General features: G+C 38.2%; 1 protein-coding gene across 1 annotated transcript; it reads right to left on the reverse strand.

Moving 5' to 3' along the window:
- Positions 1-279: 279 nt before the first annotated feature.
- Positions 280-1,563, reverse strand: LOC129620452 (uncharacterized). The gene is made up of 2 exons (XM_055536289.1): positions 1,444-1,563; positions 280-1,301 (listed from the first exon to the last, which is right to left on the reverse strand). Exons 1-2 carry the CDS (start codon positions 1,493-1,495, stop codon positions 499-501), a joined length of 855 nt encoding a protein of 284 aa, XP_055392264.1. The 5' UTR covers positions 1,496-1,563; the 3' UTR covers positions 280-498.
- Positions 1,564-18,729: the final 17,166 nt, after the last annotated feature.

The following is an 18,729-nucleotide window of genomic DNA, read 5'->3' on the forward strand; positions in this document are numbered from 1 at the left end:
CATACATTCCAAATGTTTGGAAGTTTTTAGAGACATATTTTAACAACTGATTTTCTGTATCAATTCCATTTTGATGAAAGAATAAATTCTGTATAATTTCAGTTTTCTTAAATATATTAAGACTTTTTTAAGTCTTCATCTTTATTTATTTTTTTTTTTAATTTAATTTTATTTTTTAACTTTACAATATTGTATTGGTTTTGCCATATATCGAAATGAATCTGCCACAGGTATACATGTGTTCCCCATCCTGAACCCTCCTCCCTCCTCCCTCCCCATACCATCCCTCTGGGTCGTCCCAGTGCACCAGCCCCAAGCATCCAGTTTCGTGCATCGAACCTGGACTGGCGACTCGTTTCATATATGATATTATACATATTTCAATGCCATTCTCCCAAATCATCCCACCCTCTCGCTCTCCCACAGAGTCCAAAAGACTGTTCTATACATCAATGTCTCTTTTGCTGTCTTGTATACAGGGTTATTGTTACCATCTTTCTAAATTCCATATATATGCATTAGTATACTGTATTGGTGTTTTTCTTTCTGGCTTACTTCACTCTGTATAATAGGCTCCACTTTCATCCACCTCATTAGAACTGATTCAAATGTATTCTTTTTAATGGCTGAGTAATACTCCATTGTGTATATGTACCACAGCTTTCTTATCCATTCATCTGCTGATGGACATCTAGGTTGCTTCCATGTCCTGGCTATTATAAACTGTGCTGCGATGAACATTGGGGTACACGTGTCTCTTTCAATTCTGGTTTCCTCAGTGTGTATGCCCAGCAGTGGGATTGCTGGATCATAAGGCAGTTCTGTTTCCAGTTTTTTAAGGAATCTCCACACTGTTCTCCATAGTGGCTGTACTAGACTTTTTATGCACAAACAAATTGTGTGTGTGTGTTTCATCTGCACAGCAGGGTGTGTCTGGAGCCTTGACTGCAGGTTTGGGTACAGGCTGCAGGTGCCTGGGGAGCACTGTGCACTTGCTGCACAGAAGTAGGTGGCTGAGTCTCCAGGCTGGGAAGTTGAGATGTGCAATGAGAGCTGTTTGGCACTCTTATTCAGAAAAACTGTGAGTCTTCCATCCTTCATTTCATTCTCAACTGAACGTATGGCTATCAAGAGTGCAGGGCCTTTACCAGGATATTGTCGGTACCACGGGAAGTAGTTAAATAAACTGTTCTCATAACTACAGTTCAGAATGGAAATCTCTCCTTCCTGGACTGTCAAAGATTGAGGGCTCTGTTTCACCTGCTGTTGGTCACTTGTTTCCTTCTGTTGTCCATTCACCCCTGCTTAAAGAGATAAAAGCCATTAATTCCATAAAATATATTTCTTTTTCCAAGTTTCTATGTGCATAAACTTGTTTGTAATCCAATTGTCTCAGTCCCCCTAATTAATGAAATATCTTAGGTTTTCTCCTCCACAACTTACAGACTAGCTGAAGCGACAGAATCAAAAATGATGCTCCCAGTATCTTGTCCATTGTTCCTGGCACCAGTGCTCAGTGGCAACTCAAGTTCCTCTTTTGCTCTTCTCAGCCAGCTGGAACTCTGACTTGACGTTCACACGTGCTTTTATTCTTTCAGTGGGCCTCACCCTCTCACAGTTGCTTTCACTTAAACCTCTCTCTCTCAAAAGTACTAGTTCTCATTTGGTGCTAATTTAGAATCACCAAAAATCAAATTAATTGGGAATCAGAAATGTGCTCCCCCAACTTAAATGGATAAAGAGCATGTTAGAATTTCTCCCACACTATCCCCATCTTTCTTTCCTTACACCTCCTAGAAGTTTAAAAATCATATATCAGGACAACTTGATGTGTTAATAGGGAATAATGTTATATTACAATGGGGAAGAGAGGGACTCCCAAGAAGTCACAAGATTAGTATGTAGGGGGCATTTCTTTCTCTCTCTACTTTTTTTTTTTTTTTTTGCAAACTTAAAGTCTATTGAGAGTACACAAGGGACAAAATATATCATAACTAGCTAAGCTTCCATGGTGGCTCAGACGGTAAAGAATCTGCCTGCCAAGCAGGAGACCCAGGTTTGTTCCCTAGGTCAGGAAGATCCCCTGGAGAAAGAAATGGCAATCCACCCCAGTATTCTTGCCTGGAGAATCCCACGGACAGAGGGAGCCTGGCAGGGTCCCAATGTCAGAAACTACTGAGTAACTAACACTTTCACTTTCACAAGCTAAGCTTATGCATTAGAACAAAAAGAATATATGGTCTTTTTGTCTTGGTGGAACTTAAATTTTAACACCATTGTTCAGATGTTTCCACACTATACATGACCTTAAGAAGTAGGGAAAAAAATATAATTAAATCAGTTTCAATTTATATTTCTTCTAAAATATAAATCAGGCAAATAAAATATTTCCAAGAATAGGTATGGAGAAAATAAATTGAGAAGCACTGGAATAATCTATTGTGGAGGCTCTTTGACCTCCAAAGGATAAAACTGACAAGAAAAATTTTGCAGAATTCAGAAGATATGGGACCATGATCATTCAGTAATGTAACATTTTGGGTAGTTCTCATCCTGAGTTACACCTTAACCTCACAGGTAAAATACAAAACTGTGAAGAATCAGTTTGGCTTTTGAGGTCCACACATCAGGGTATAGAGACAGAAATTAAGGAGTGCCTCCTCCAGCACAGCCAGTGAGAAAGATCTGAAACTCGGGCAAGCGCCTAATGAAAAGACAGACACATTTAATTTGGTAAATGGGGAGTCAGGGGGCCCTCCCACTCTCCATGGCAGGAAGACAAAATGGCTCCTTTCAGCCCACACTTTTATTGGCAGAAGACACATGAGATCATTAGGGAATAGTTATACTGGAGAGTTTGATTAGCACACCATAAAGAGGGAGTAAAGTTAAGGCTGTGCTGTTGATCAGGAACATCTTGTTTTGTTTCCATGGGGACGGAAGCAGGTGTAGGCAGTGAAGCGGAGCAGAGAGCAAGTCCACCCAAGAATGTCCCTTCGGCATGCTTACTAGGACAATCACAAGGGCACAGTTTGCCACACCCTCCAGTCATGGGGTAGGTTCTGGTCTCTGCTCCTCCAGGCTGCAACAAAGGAGCTCATATTTTTGAAGCACAGAGAAGAGTTTCCGATCTCTGCATTAATGTGATCTCAGATACTATCAAAGAAAAACATCTTCACGGTTCAACAGAAAAGAATGATAACCATTCCCACCACTCAATCTAATCCCATCTACTCGAGCTCTCTAAGGGGATATTTTATTGTTTGCTAAATTTTGGTGTGTTTTCTTTTTTATTCAATTTTTTTGTTAACAAATGTCTTCAGTATATATTTAGTAGTGATACTAAGTGCCTACTAAATGGTCATACTTGGGTCTCATATAAGAAAGAGACAGAAATAACAATCTTCAGTCAACCTACTCCCAATACTCAAGTACATTCAGATAAAAGCTACTAAATAGAAATGTGTTTCTATATGATGCACCCAAGAAAATGATAATGGACTTGCTTCTGGGCTCAGTCAGAGAATAGTTCTGATGGAGGAGCTGCTTGAACTGGAATTTACACCACCTCTAGATTTAGTAAAGAATGGGGTAAGGGAATTCTGGCACTGATTAACTCAGTATGATTGCAGTTTGGGATGTATCTGGGTGAAAACATTATAAATTTATATTAGAGAAACTAATGTGGCCTTAATCTTAAAGGACAACATATATTATTTACAGAGATATTAACTTTCAAAGTCATACTTTTCAAACTGTTGGACAAATATACACAGATACTATTTAGGAAGATAGATGGATACATACATACATACAAGAATGATAGATGTAAATTGAAGCAAAGTTGGAGATAAACATTTGATAGATATTTAAAGGATCCTTTCTGGCTCCTTGAAGAATCTGTGTATGAGACAAAAATTAATCTTCTCTGAAGCAGTGTTGCCCCTCTGTGGCCATACAGAGATATTACTCTGAAGGACTTTATCCAGCTTCTTAAAAAGGGGAAAAGACAAGTTTCTTCAGTAAGTGGTGTTGACCATACTGAACACCTACAAGGAAAAGACTAAAACTAGAACATTTTCTCACAACATATACAAATATAAACTCAAAATGGATTAAAGACTGAAATGTAAGACCTGAAACCTTAAAATTCGTAAAGAAAATATAGACAGTATGTTCACTGACATGTCTCTTTGCAATATTTATTTGTCCAAAGGCAATGGCAACAAAAGGAAAACTAAATAAATGGGACATAACCAAACTAAAATCTAATGCTCAAGCAAAGAAACCATCAACAAAAGTAAAAGGCAAACTACTAAATGGGAGTAGATATTTACAATGAGGGGTTAATATCCAAAATGCATAAAGACATCATATACCTCAATATCAAAAACACAATCTGATTGAAGAATGGGCATAGGACCTGAGTAGCCATTTTTCCAAAGAGAGAGCCAACAGGTACATGAAAAGATACCCAAAGTGTCTAATATTCAGAAAAAGAGCAAATCTATGTCAATATGAGGTGTCACCTCACATCTATCAGTATGGTTATCATCAAAAGAAAAAAAAAATAACAGGTGTGGTGAGGATGCAGAGGAGAGGAAACCCTAGTGCACTGCTGCTGGGTTGGAAATCGCTGCAGCTACTATGGAAAACATTACGGAGATTCCTCTCAAAACACTAAAAAGATAACTACCATATAATCCAGCAATTCCACTCCTGGGTATTTATCCAAGAAAACAAAAACTCTTCAAAATTTTATCTGCACCCAAATGTGTATAACAGCATTATTTACAATAACCAAGATCCAGAACCAAGCCAAGTGTTCATTCATAGATGAATGGATAGAGAAAATACTGATCTTTCATCTAACTATCTACACACACACACACACACACACACACACACCCTACAATGGAACATTAATCAAATATAAAAAAAGAATGTAATCGTGCCAAATGGAACAACATGGATAGACACGGAATGTATTATACTTAGTGAAATAAGTCAGACAGAAAAAGACAAATACTGTTACTGGTGCTGAGCCTATTCAAATGTACACCTCAGTGAGCTGTGAGGTACATAAGCTCAGAGGAGTGAAATGGAGCTTTTATTAAAGGTGACATTTAAAGTTTCTGCAACATCACCTGGAGGTCAATAACTGGAACAAATCCTTTCTTGAGTATTTCGTGCTCTGTTTCCTCCCTGTTCTTACCAGGGTTGAATTTCCTCCAGTTATAACCTGGTAAGAGTGTTTTCAGGGTTTCCCATATTAAATTGTTGTTGTTGTTGTTGTTCAGTTGCTAAGTTGTATCCAAATCTTTGTGACCTCATGGACTGCAGCATGCCAGGCTTCCCTGTCCTTCACTATCTCCCAGAATATGCTCAAACTCACGTCTCCTGGTAGCTCAACTGATAAAGAATCCGCCTGAAATTTTGGAAAAATTTGGAAATTTGGAAAACTCAGCAAATTTGGAAAACTCAGCCGTGGCCACAGTACTGGAAAAGGTCAGTTTTCATTCCAATCCCAAAGAAAGGCAATGCCAAAGAATGCTCAAACTACCACACAATTGCACTCATCTCACACACTAGTAAAGTAATGATCAAAATTCTCCAAGCCAGGCTTCAGCAATACGTGAACCGTGAACTTCCTGATGTTCAAGTTGGTTTTAGAAAAGGCAGAGGAATGAGAGATCAAATTGCCAACATCCGCTGGATCATGGAAAAAGCAAGAGAGTTCCAGAAAAACATCTATTTCTGCTTTATTGAATATGCCAAAGCCTTTGACTGTGTGAATCACAATAAACTGTGGAAAATTCTGAAAGAGATGGGAATACCAGACCACCTGATCTGCCTCTTGAGAAATTTGTATGCATGTCAGGAAGCAACAGTTAGAACTGGACATGGAACAACAGACTGGTTCCAAATAGGAAAAGGAGTACATCAAGGCTGTATATTGTCACCCTGTTTAACTTCTATGCAGAGTACATTATGAGAAACGCTGGACTGGAAGAAACACAAGCTAGAATCAAGATTGCCAGGAGAAATATAAATAATCTCAGATATGCAGATGACACTGCCCTTATGGCAGAAAGTGAAGAAGAACTAAAAAACCTCTTGATGAAAGTGAAAGTGGAGAGTGAAAAAGTTGGCTTAAAGCTCAACATTCAGAAAACGAAGATCATGGCATCCGGTTCCATCACTTCATAGGAAATAGATGGGGAAACAGTGGAAACAGTGTCAGACTTTACTTTTTTGGGCTCCAAAATCACTGCAAATGGTGACTGCAGCCATGAAATTAAAAGACACTTACTCTTTGGAAGGAAAGTTATGACCAACCTAGATAGCATATTCAAAAGCAGAGACATTACTTTGCCAACAAAGGTCCATCTAGTCAAGGCTATGGTTTTTCCTGTGGTCATGTATGGATGTGAGAGTTGGACTGTGAAGAAGGCTGAGCGCCAAAGAATTGATGTCTTTGAACTGTGGTGTTGGAGAAGACTCTTGAGAGTCCCTTGGACTGCAAGGAGATCCAACCAGTCCATTCTGAAGGAGATCAGCCCTGGGATTTCTTTGGAAGGAATGATGCTAAAGCTGAAACTCCAGTAGTTTGGCCACTTCATGCGAAGAGTTGACTCATTGGAAAAGACTCTGATGCTGGGAGGGATTGGGGGCAGGAGGAGAAGGGGATGACAGAGGATGAAATGGCTGAATGGCATCACTGACTTGATGGATGTGAGTCTGGTTGAGCTCTGGGAGTTGGTGATGGAGAGGGAGGCCTGGCGTGCTGCGATTCATGGGGTCGCAAAGAGTTGGAGATGACTGAGTGACTGAACTGAACTGAATGACTTTCACTCATGTGTTCATTGAGTCGATGATGCCATCCAACTATATCATCCTCTGTCTCCATCTTCTGCCCTTGATTTTTCCCAGATCAAGATCTTGATTTTTCCCAGATCATGAGGTCATTTGCTGAAATAAGAACAATAATACTAATGAAAATTTGTTTTTCAATTTGATATAATATATTTATGTATTACTTAACCAATTTTAACTCCCTTCTCCAATTTGCCTACATGTAGTAACATAAGACATGTTAATATAAGTCAATGTTATATGTTATTATAGCTCAGTGGTGAAGATACAGGATTCAATGAGAGGGTATGTCTTAGGTAGAAAAGAAAATAACATCACCCACAAAGGGATAAATGAACTTGCTATAATCTTCACAGGATATGTTTACAATGTTTTGGGTTGAATGAGGAATTATTGCATCATATTAGCAAGAAGTGTGGTGCTGGAGAATACTCTTGAGAGTCCTTTGGATTGCAAAGAGATCAAAACAGTCAATCCTAAATGAAATCAACCCTGAATATTTACTGGAAGGACTGATACTGAAGCTGAAACTTCAGTACTTTGGCCACTTGGTGAGAAAAGCCAACTCATTGGCTCAAAAGACCCTGATGCTGGGAAAGAATGAAGGCAAAAGAAGAAGACAGCAGCAGAGGTTGAGGCAATTGGATGGTATCACCAATTCAGTGGACATGAATTTGAGCAAACTCCAAAAGATAGTGGGCGATAGAGGATCCTGCAGTCCACGGGATCACAGAGTCAGACACGACTTAGTGACTGAACAGCAACAACAACACTAGCAGGAAGCATAGTTTTGCTACGGTCTTTATTCAGAAGCTGTTAAAGAGCACAGATGGATGCCAAGTTAACAAAGAGGATACTGTAGCAGCTTTGTACTCTCTTAACTAACTGGAAATATCTTTCCCAGAATGTGCTTCCCGTATTTTTCTGGGTTAGGGTTGGCCACAAAAGAAATTTGTGTGACATTTGGAAGGTCGTTTTGATGAAGCAGCCACAGTTTTTATGTTTTGTGGGTTGGTGCAGGGCTCCAGAGACTATGGTTACTCACTCATGTTGCTGCTGAACTGATAGCTCATCTTATCATTGATTCACAATCCTTGCACTTCCCACCAAACCTCCTCCTCATATTCTCTTTGTCTTGGACCAAGTAGGTATGTTAGCATGATGCCAAATGACACCCACTTCTCCTAAGGTCACTCACTACTGTGGAACTGAAGGAGGTGAGACACAGACAAGTTGGTTCCATTATCCTCATGGTTCTAGTATATTCTTATGAGTCACAGTTTGACTGTGCTTTGGTCTATATCCAACTTTGTTCTACAAATACTACTCCAGCTGATTAACAGTGAATTCAGTCTCAGCACCACATACAAAGATAGCAGCTTTGTATACACTCTTCCACCAGATCTAGCAGTTGCCTGAGTTCTAATCTTCATAACCAATTTTGTATTCGACACCACTGGTGACCTGCTTCTCTGATTGTACATTAAGTGACACAAGTCTAAGAAGAAAGGATTAAGGAAATAATTTTCATGATGATTCCAGATAACTAGACCCAGGTTTGGGATGTGAGTGTGGTTTAGTGAAACTGTCACTTTACATTATTATAGAGAAAGTTTACAACCTTACACAAGGTTACACATGCTCTGCATGATTGATTTAAAGTCAAGAATTCAAGAGGAGAATATTAGTAGAAAGTCATCCAGGACACCTGCTTCCAAATTACACAGAAGAAGCTTTTATTTAGAATTAAATCTTCTGATCCAGATCACAGATTAAGGAACCACAGGACTACTATTTCTTGTCTGGTGTCTGCAGCTGTACATTTCAACCTGGGTCCTGAAGCAGGGAGGCTCTCTCTTATTAAGCTCTGACGTTTTTGATCAGCTTTTCCTATTACTTCAAGCACTGTGGATTCCCAGAGAGCACAGAAGTATTTTCCAGAATGTTCCAGCTTTAAGGATGAAATGGTAAGGCTGATGAACTTATGTGCTTTCTGGAAGTTTACAGAGTAGTGGCTGTCCCTTTCATTTCCATCTTCTGAATACTGATGAATGAGGTAAGTCATCTCTCCACTGGGAAGTTGCTTGTACCAAAATATCCAGTAGGTGTACACGTTCCAACTTGTTTCATACCGACAGTCCAGGATGACTACGTTCTGCACTTGACTGGTTATGTCTGGCTAATACTGAGTAACTTTCTGGGCCACACTAGATCCTGGGGCGGTGGGGGGGGGGGGGGAAGGACAAGAAAACAGCTGAAATAATAAACAAAATAATGTATAAATTCAAGTAATGTTGGACCCAAATATTTACAAACCATACTGAAATCATAAGATGCTTGCTTTTCCCCAATCCTCCTTTCCTCCCCAAGTCCCTGTGAAGCTCCACGTGCCTGTGTGCAGGCTTTTCACCCTGAACACGTGCACCCATGTTTGAGAGCATCCCTGCCAGAGAAGGTGAAAGCCAGGAACACCCAGAGCAGACTGGAGAGAGGCATGAGGCATGGATTCCCCTACACAAATGTGCTCAGTTCTGCCTCAAGCTAAGATTTCAGTGTCTTTGAGTGCCTGGCAGCACATATACATAGTAACTGGTTTCTGTGTGACTCCTCCCAAACAGGAAGTAAGGTGTCATGTTCACTGACCACGTGGTCTGTGTACAGATAAAGACTGGCTCATCACACACCTTTACTATGTCTACTTTTACTTCCCTGGTCATTAAGTTTGGCAGATCCTGAAAAGGGGCATAAAGAAAGCAATTAACATTAAAGGTTTGAACTGACGGAAACTGAAGATTAAACAAGTTGACATACATTTTTTTAAATTTATTTATTTTAAATGGAGGCTAATTACTTTACAATATTGTAGTGGTTTTTGCCATATATTGACATGAATCAGCCATAGGTGTACATGTGTTCCCCCTCCTGAATTCCCCTTCCACTTCCCTCCCCATAGCATCCCTCAGGGTCATCCCAGTGCACCAGCCCTGAGCACCCTGTCTCATGCATCAAACCTGGACTGGCGATCTCTTTCACATATGATAATATATATTTCAATGCTATTCTCTCGAATCATCCCATCCTCGCCTTCTCCCACAGAGTCCAAAAGATTGCTCTATACATCTGTGTTTCTTTTGCTGTCCCACATATAGGGTCATTGTTATCATTTTTCTAAATTCCATATATATGTGTTAGTATACTGTATAGGTGTTTTTCTTTCTGACTTACTTCACTCTGTATTATAGGCTCCAGTTTCATCCACCTCATTAGAACTGATTCAAATGCATTCTTTTTAATGGTTGAGAAATATTCCATCATGTATACAAACCACAGGTTTCTTATCTATTCGTCTGCCGATGGACATCTTGGTTGCTTCCATGTCCTGGCTATTGTACACAGTGCTGCAATGAACATTGGGGTACACGTGTCTCTTTCAATTCTGGTTTCCTCAGTGTTTATGTCCAGCAGTGGGATTGCTGGGTTGTATGGTAGTTCTCTTTCCAGTTTTTTAAGGAATCTCCACACTGTTCTTCATAGTGGCTGTATTAGTTTGCATTCCCACCAACAGTGAAGAGGGTTCCCTTTTATCCATACCCTCTCCAGCATTTATTGTTTGTAGACTTTTGGATAGCAGCCATTCTGACTGGTGTGAGATGGTACCTCATTGTGGTTTTGATTTGCATTTCTCTGATAATGAGTGATGTTGAGTATCTTTTCATGTGTTTGTTAGCCATCTGTATGTCTTCTTTGGAGAAATGTCTGTTTAGTTCTTTGGCCCATTTTTTGATTGGGTCATTTATTTTTCTGGAATTGAGCTGCAGGAGCTGCTTGTATATTTTTGAGATTAATTCTTTGTCAGTTGCTTCATTTGCTATTATTTTCTCCCATTCTGAAGGCTGTCTTTCCACCTTGCTTATAGTTTCCTTCATTTTGCTAAAGCTTTTAAGTTTAATTAGGTCCAATTTGTTTATTTTTGCCTTTATTTCCATTACTGTGGGAGATGGGTCATAGAGGATCCTGCTGTGATTTATGTCAGAGAGTGTTTTGCCTATGTTTTCCTCTAGGAGTTTTATAGTTTCTGGTCTTACATTTAGATCTTTAATCCATTTTGAGTTTATTTTTGTGTATGGTGTTAGATAGTGTTCTAGTTTCTTACTTTTACAAGTGGTTGACCAGTTTTCCACGCACCACTTGTTGAAGGGATTGTCTTTTCTCCATTGTATACTTTTGCCTCCTATGTCAAAGATAAGGTGCCCATAGGTGCATAGATTTATCTCTGGGCTTTCTATTTTGTTCCATTGATCTATATTTATGTCTTTGTGCCAGTACCATACTATCTTGATGGCTGTAGCTCTGTAGTAGAGCCTGAAATGAGACAGGTTGATTCCTCCAGTTCCATTCTTCTTTCTCAAGATTGCTTTGGCTATTCGAGGTTTTTTTGTATTTCCATACAAATTGTGAAATTATTTGTTCTAGTTCTGTGAAAAATACCATTGGTAGCTTGATGGGGATTGCATTGAATCTATAGATTGCTTTGTGTAGTATACTCATTTTCACTATATTGATTCTTCTGATCCATAAACATGGTATATTTCTCCATCTATTTGGGTCATCTTTGATTTCTTTTATCAGTGTTTTATAGTTTTCTATATATAGGTCTTTTGTTTCTTTGCTGCTGCTGCTGCTGCTAAGTCGCTTCAGTCGTGTCCAACTCTGTGTGACCCCATAGATGGCAGCCCACCAGGCTCCCCCATCCCTGGGATGCTCCAGGCAAGAACACTGGAGTGGGTTGCCATTTCCTTCTCCAATGCATGAAAGTGAAAAGTGAAAGTGAAGTCGCTCAGTCATGTCCGACTTTTAGCGATCCCATGGATGGCAGCCTACCAGGCTCCTCCACCCATGGGATTTTCCAGGCAAGAGTACTGGAGTGGGTTGCCATTTCCTTCCCTCTTTGCTTTTTTGGGTAGATTTATTCCTAAGTGTTTTATTCTTTTCATTGCAATGGTGAATGGAATTGTTTCCAATATTTCTCTTTCTGTTTTCTCATTGTTAGTGTATGGGAATGCAAGAGATTTTCTGTGTGTTAATTTTATATCCTGCGGCTTTATTCATTGATTAGCTCTGGTAATTTTCTGGTGGAGTCTCTAGGGTTTTCTATGTAGAGGATCATGTCATCTGCAAACAGAGTTTTACTTCTTCTTTTCCAATCTGGATTCCTTTTATTTCTTTTTCTTCTCTGATTGCTGTGGCTAAAACTTCCAAAACTATGTTGAATAGTAGTGGTGAGAGTGGGCACCCTTGTCTTGTTCCTGACTTTAGGGGAAATGCTTTCAATTTTTCACCATTGAGGATAATGTTTGCTGTGGGTTTGTCACATATGGCTTTTATTATGTTGAGGTATGTTCCCTCTATTCCTGCTTTCTGGAGGGTTTTTATAATAAATGGATGTTGAATTTTGTCAAAGGCTTTCTCTGCATCTATTGAGATAATCATATGGTTTTTATCTTTCAATTTGTTAATGTGGTGTATCACATTGATTGATTTGTGGATATTAAAGAATCCTTGCATCCCTGGGATAAAGCCCACTTGGTCATGATGTATGATCTTTTTAATATGTTGTTGGATTCTGTCTGTTAGAATTTTGTTAAGGATTTTTGCATCTATGTTCATCAGTGATATTGGCCTGTAGTTTTCTTTTTTGGTGGCATCTTTGTCTGGTTTTGGTATTAGGGTGATGGTGGCCTTATAGAATGAGTTTGAAAGTTTACCTTCCTCTGAAACTTTCTGGAAGAGTTTGAGTAGGATAGGTGTTAAGTTAGCTCTTCTCTAAATTTTTAGTAGAATTCAGCTGTGAAGCTAAAGTTGATATACATTGATTCAGTAAAATAATTTTGTCATCCTCTTTAAGATATAATTTAGTGTATCCTAAGAAATATTCTTGTAATCTACTGATTTGTCATTCATTTAGCCTATACTTACTTTTCTCTATCCAGAATCTAGTGACTATTTTAGAACATTCACAGATTTTAGGACTTCTGGGTGAATAGCAATCTTATACAAAAATAATTAATGTACCTCTGTCTTTTTTTTTTTTTTTTACTGTGTTCCAGGGCTCCACTTAGATTTTTCAACAAAAAAAATCACTTCAACATAAAATGACTTAAAAAATCAGCCCATCTGAATTTCAGAGTCTATTCAGTGGTGTATGTTTAAATGAAATTATAATTGGAATAAAATATTATTCTTTTAAAATTTTATATTGAGTCTTATGTATTAAACTTTGAGGGCAATCAGGCTATTCAATCCTGTTACCTCTAAATGTAGAATTGTACTTATTAGATCATCTGTCCTAGAGTCATTCTCATGTCATATTTTCTGTCTCATGGGCCCAGAGTGTTCAGTCTCACTTGTCAGTTGCTCATTATTATTTCTCTTTATAAAATAAAGTTAAGATAAACATACCAGATCTTTAGCTGGTGTAATGCTATACTGCTCTCCTACAAAACTTAATATTTACAGACTGTAGACACTTAGTACCTATCAACACCAGAGAAGTTGGTGACTGAAGTTCTCTGCACTGTTTCATGTTCATGTGGAATGTAGCTGTCATACTTCCATTTGCTTTCATTGCTGTAATAGATGAATTAATATAAAAGGACCAAAGGCAAATAGATAAGTAGAAAAGAAAATACAGACAAGGTCTAAAATAGTGCCAGTTCATGGAATTTAAGATCAAAATAACTCATGAATGACTGAAGCAGGGAGGAGAGACTGTATTTATCTGAGACATCTACTCTTCTGTCTCATTTCACTTCTGAGTGCTGACAGGCAACGAATGGCTGGGCTTGAAATTATTTGTAACTAAGCAGAGGAGATCATGAATGACCACAGCAGCTTGCAAAGCAGCATGATATTATAAATATAGATATATACTAATATAACAATTACATATATCAAAAACTTGATATTGATAAAATTTTATAAAAATACCATAAACTTATCATCATTTTTTATACACATTCTTTGGGTTTGATGCATTAGTCCATGAAATTTTATCACTTGTATTGGTTCTTGTACCACCACTAAAATCATGACACAGAATTGTTTTGTCTCTTAAAGAAATCCCCTCTGCACACTCTCCCCATCCCTGCAGCTCTTTCTAACACTGACTACTGATCTCTTTTTCATCTCTAATTTTGTTCTTTGAGAATGTTGTATAAGTAGAATCACAATATTTATACAATCATAATAATCCAGTAAGTGTAATCATACACCATGTAGCCTCTGAGATTGACTATTTCTTCATTCAGCATAACATCCTGAAAGCCATCTAGGCTATTGTTTTTTAGTTGCTAAGTCATGTCCCACTCTTTTGCAACCTCACTAACTGTAGACTTCCAGGTTCCTCTGTCCTTGGAATTTTCCAGGGAAGAATACTGGAGTGGGTTGCCATTTCCTTCTCCAGGGTATCTTCCCCACCCAGGGATCAAACCCCCGTCTCCTGCATTGCAGGCAGATTCTTATCGCTGAGCCACTTCGTAAGCCCCATCTAAGCTATCGTATGTATTAACAGTCTGTTTCTTTTAATCACTACAGACTGTCACCCACTTATGATGTCTTGACTTTGGATTTTTGACTTTACAGTGGTAAGAAAGTGATGCACATTCAGTAGAAACCACACTTTGAATTTTTAAATGTGATCTTTTCCCATGCTAGCAACATTTGCTATATATTCTTTGGTGATCTGGGCAGCAGCAATAAGCTGAGCTCCTGGCCAGCCCTGAGATCATGAGGGTAAAAAACTGACACAAAAAAAAAAAAAAAAAAACTGACACATTTACCTTCATTCTGTAATCATACAACTATTCTATTTTCCACTTTAAGTACATTACTCAATAAACCACGTGAGATTTTCAACATTTTAGTATAAAATAGACTTTGCATTAGATGATTTCTCCCACCTAAAGAAAAAAGTAGGCTAAGGTAAAAAAAAAGTAAGTAGGCTAAAGTAAGTGTTGAGCACCTCTAATGTAGGTTGGGTTAGTATATTAAAGGCATTTTTGTTATTTTCAACTGAAAATGGTTTATTGAGACACAACTCTATTACAAGTTGAAAAAAATCTATAAATAATATGTCATTGTACAGACATATTACAGTGGATTTATTTATCTATTCACCCAATGAGGAATACTTGACTGGTTTCCAGCTTTTGGTCATCACAAATATAGCTGCTATGAATATTCATGTACAGATTTTTGTGTAAATATAAGTTTTTCATTTCTCAAGCATAAATACTGAGGAGTATGATGCAGAGTTGTAAGGTAAGTGAATATTTAAGTTTATGTGGAACTGCTGAACTTTCTTCCAGAATGACTGGACCATTCACCCACCAGCAATATATGAGTGCTCCAATTTCTCTGCATCTTTGCCAGAACTCGATATTGTCTATTTTTAATTTTATCCTTATGGTAGATGTGAAGTAGCATCTCTTTGTGCCTTAATTTGCATTTTCCTAATGACTAATAATGTCGATCATCTTTTTTTTCTCTATTTTTTAAATTATGAAAGTATATATTAGACTTAGAAAACACAGCACAAAATACAGTTCACTATATATTACAATTTTTTAAGTAAATAAATTAAAATTTTTGGTTGGAGTTTCAATAGCAAGCTCTCAAAAATTAATAGAATGAATATACAGAAAAGTAGGAGGGTACAGTTGACCTGAAAAGCACTATGAATCAACAAAATTAAGACTTATGCAATTTTCACACAATCAGTTCAGTTCACTTCAGTTCAGTCACTCAGTCGTCTCCAACTCTTTGCGACCCCATGAATTGCAGCACGCCAGGCCTGTCCATCACCAACTCCTGGAGTTCACCGAGACTCACTTCCATCGAGTCAGAGATGCCATCCAGCCATCTCATCCTCTGTCATCCCCTTCTCCTCCTGCCCCCAATCCCTCCCAGCTTCAGAGTCTTTTCCAATGAGTCAACTCTTCACATGAGGTGGCCAAAGTACTGGTGTTTCAGCTTTAGCATCATTCCTTCCAAAGAAATCCCAGGGCTGATGTCCTTCAGAATGGACTGGTTGGATCTCCTTGCAGTCCAAGGGACTCTCAAGAGTCTTCTCCAACACCACAGTTCAAAAGCATCAATTCTTCAGCGCTCAGCTTTCTTCACAGTCCAACTCTCACATCCATACATGACCACAGGAAAAACCGTAGCCTTGACTAGATGGACCTTTGTTGGCAAAGTAATGTCTCTGCTTTTGAATATGCTATCTAAGTTGGTCATAACTTTCCTTCCAAGGAGTAAGTGTCTTTTAATTTCATGGCTGCAGTCACCATCTGCAGTGATTTTGGAGCCCAAAAAAATAAAGTCTGACACTGTTTCCACTGTTTACCCATCTATTTCCCATGAAGTGATTGGACTAGATGCCATGATCTTCATTTTCTGAATGTTGACCTTTAAGCAAGATGCAAATTCTATTCAAGGTCCCATAGACTATAAACTAGGAGACACTGGTACACATCCAGGGACATAAAACAAGGTGCAAATTTTCATGGTCTAAAGATATTAAAATCCTACAGTCTGTTTTCTAATCACCTTGGAATTATGTTAGAAATTGCTATCAAAAGATATTTGAAAATAACCCACATATCTTCCATTGCAATGTGCCATTTACTAAGAGAGATATTTGACTTAGCCTGACCATCTTTTTATATGCTTATTTCCTTACTACATCGCTCTCTGATGAAGAGTCTGTGTAAATCTATCATCCAGTTTTCAACTGGATTGTTTTCTTCCTGCTGAGTCTAGAGGGTTCATTGTATTCTGAACACAATCTTTTGGTGAAAATGTATTTTGCAAATATTTCCTGTCATTCTGTGGTTTATCTTTTTCCTTCTCTTAACAGTGTCTTTTGCACAGCAAACATTTTTAATTTTGATGAAATCTAAGTTTGTTTATGGATTGTGCTCTTGGTGTCATGTCAGAATTCTTTTTGTCTAGCCCTAGATCATGAAGATATTCTCTTTTGTTTTTCCTAAAAGATTTGGCAATTTTACATCTTACACTTGGATGTATGGTTCATTTTGAGGCTGTACCCACATTTTTGTATAAGGTGTGATATTTAGGCCCAGTTTCAATTATTTCCCAAGAATATGCTATTGTCCCAACATCATTTGCTCATAAGACTGTGTTGACTCCATTAATTGTCTTTGCACTTTGTCAAAAAAATAAACCTTCCCTACTTGTGTAAATTTACTTCTATACACTTACTCAGTGACATAAACTTGTTAATTATATTCTTTTATTACCCTTTTAACATTATAGAACTTGTAGAATAACTTTCTTTTTAGTTACTTATATTTATAATTTGTGTTTTTTTTCCCTTGATAATTCTACCTAGAAATATTTCAATCTTATAGATCATTTTAACAAAATTAACTTTGTATTTCATGGCTATTCCTATAGCTTTGTTTGTATTTCACCAATCCAACATTTTATTATTTACTTCTTTCAGTTTATGTTGGGTTTAATTCGCTTTTCTATCATCTTTTGCTGCAAGCCTAGACGATAGTTTTTCAAGCTTTTTTCTTTAGTTAAATAAGCATTTTAAAAGATAAATTTCCTTTTATGTATTATTTTAGCTGCATCTCCTACATATTTATATAATGTGCTCTCACAATATTTACTTTCAAAATATTTTCTAAAGTCATAGTAATTGTTTCTTTAACCTATGGTTATTTTTAAGTTAGTGCATATATTCCAAATATTTGAGAGTTTCTACAGACATCTCTTTGTACTAGATATTCTGTATCATCTCCATTTTGAAGAATTAATTCTATATAATTTCAGTTTTCTTAAATATATTAAGATTTTTATGACCAAACAGATTGTGTGTGTGTGTGTGCATGTGTATTTCATCTACACAGCAGGGTGTGGCTGCAGCTTAGCTGCAGGTTTGGGTACAAGTTGCGGGGGAGCACCCGACACTTGCTGCACAGATGTAGGTGGCTGAGTCTCCAGGCTGGGAAGTTGCGATGTGCAGTGAGAGCTGTCTGGCACTCTTATTGAGGGAAACTGTGAAACTTCCATCTTCCATTTCATTCATAACTGAACGCATGGCTATCAAGAATGCAGGTCCTTTACCAGGATATTGCCAGTGCCACAGGAGATAGTCAAATGCACCCTTCTCATAACTACAGTTCAGAATGGAAATCTCTCCTTCTTGGACTGTCAAAGATTGAGGGCTCTGTTTCACCTGCTCTTGATCACTTTTTTCCTTCTGTTGTCCACTCACCCCTACTTAAAGAGATTAAAAAGTAGTTAGTTCCACAGACATCTATTTCTTTCTTGGAGTTTCTGTCTGCATGAGCTTGTTTGTAATCCAGTTTTCTCAGTCCATCTAATTGATGAGATAGCCTAGGTTTTCTCCTCCACAGCTCACAGCCTAGTTGAAGCCACAGAAGCAAAAATGATGCTCCTGGTATCTTGTCCATTGTTTCTGGAGCCAGTGCTCAGTGGCAACTCAAGTTCCTCTTCTGCCCTTCTCAGCCAGCTAGAACTCTAAGTTCATATCTGCTTTAATTCTTTCAGTAGGCCCCACCCTCTCACAAACTGGATAATATCTTTATTGGAGTGATTTCATTTAATTCCTTTCACTTTTTAACATTTTTGAGTTCACCATGTGTACTTAGTCACTCAGTCAGTCCAACTCTTTGAGACCCCATGGACTGGAGCCCGCCAGGCTCCTCCGTCCATGAGATTTCCCAGTGTTTCCCAAGAATACTGGAGTGGGTTACCATTTCCTCCTCCAGAGGATCTTGCCAACCCCAGGATCAAACCCAT

Source organism: Bubalus kerabau, chromosome 10, assembly GCF_029407905.1.
Source record: "Bubalus kerabau isolate K-KA32 ecotype Philippines breed swamp buffalo chromosome 10, PCC_UOA_SB_1v2, whole genome shotgun sequence".
Lineage (NCBI taxonomy): Eukaryota > Metazoa > Chordata > Mammalia > Artiodactyla > Bovidae > Bubalus > Bubalus kerabau.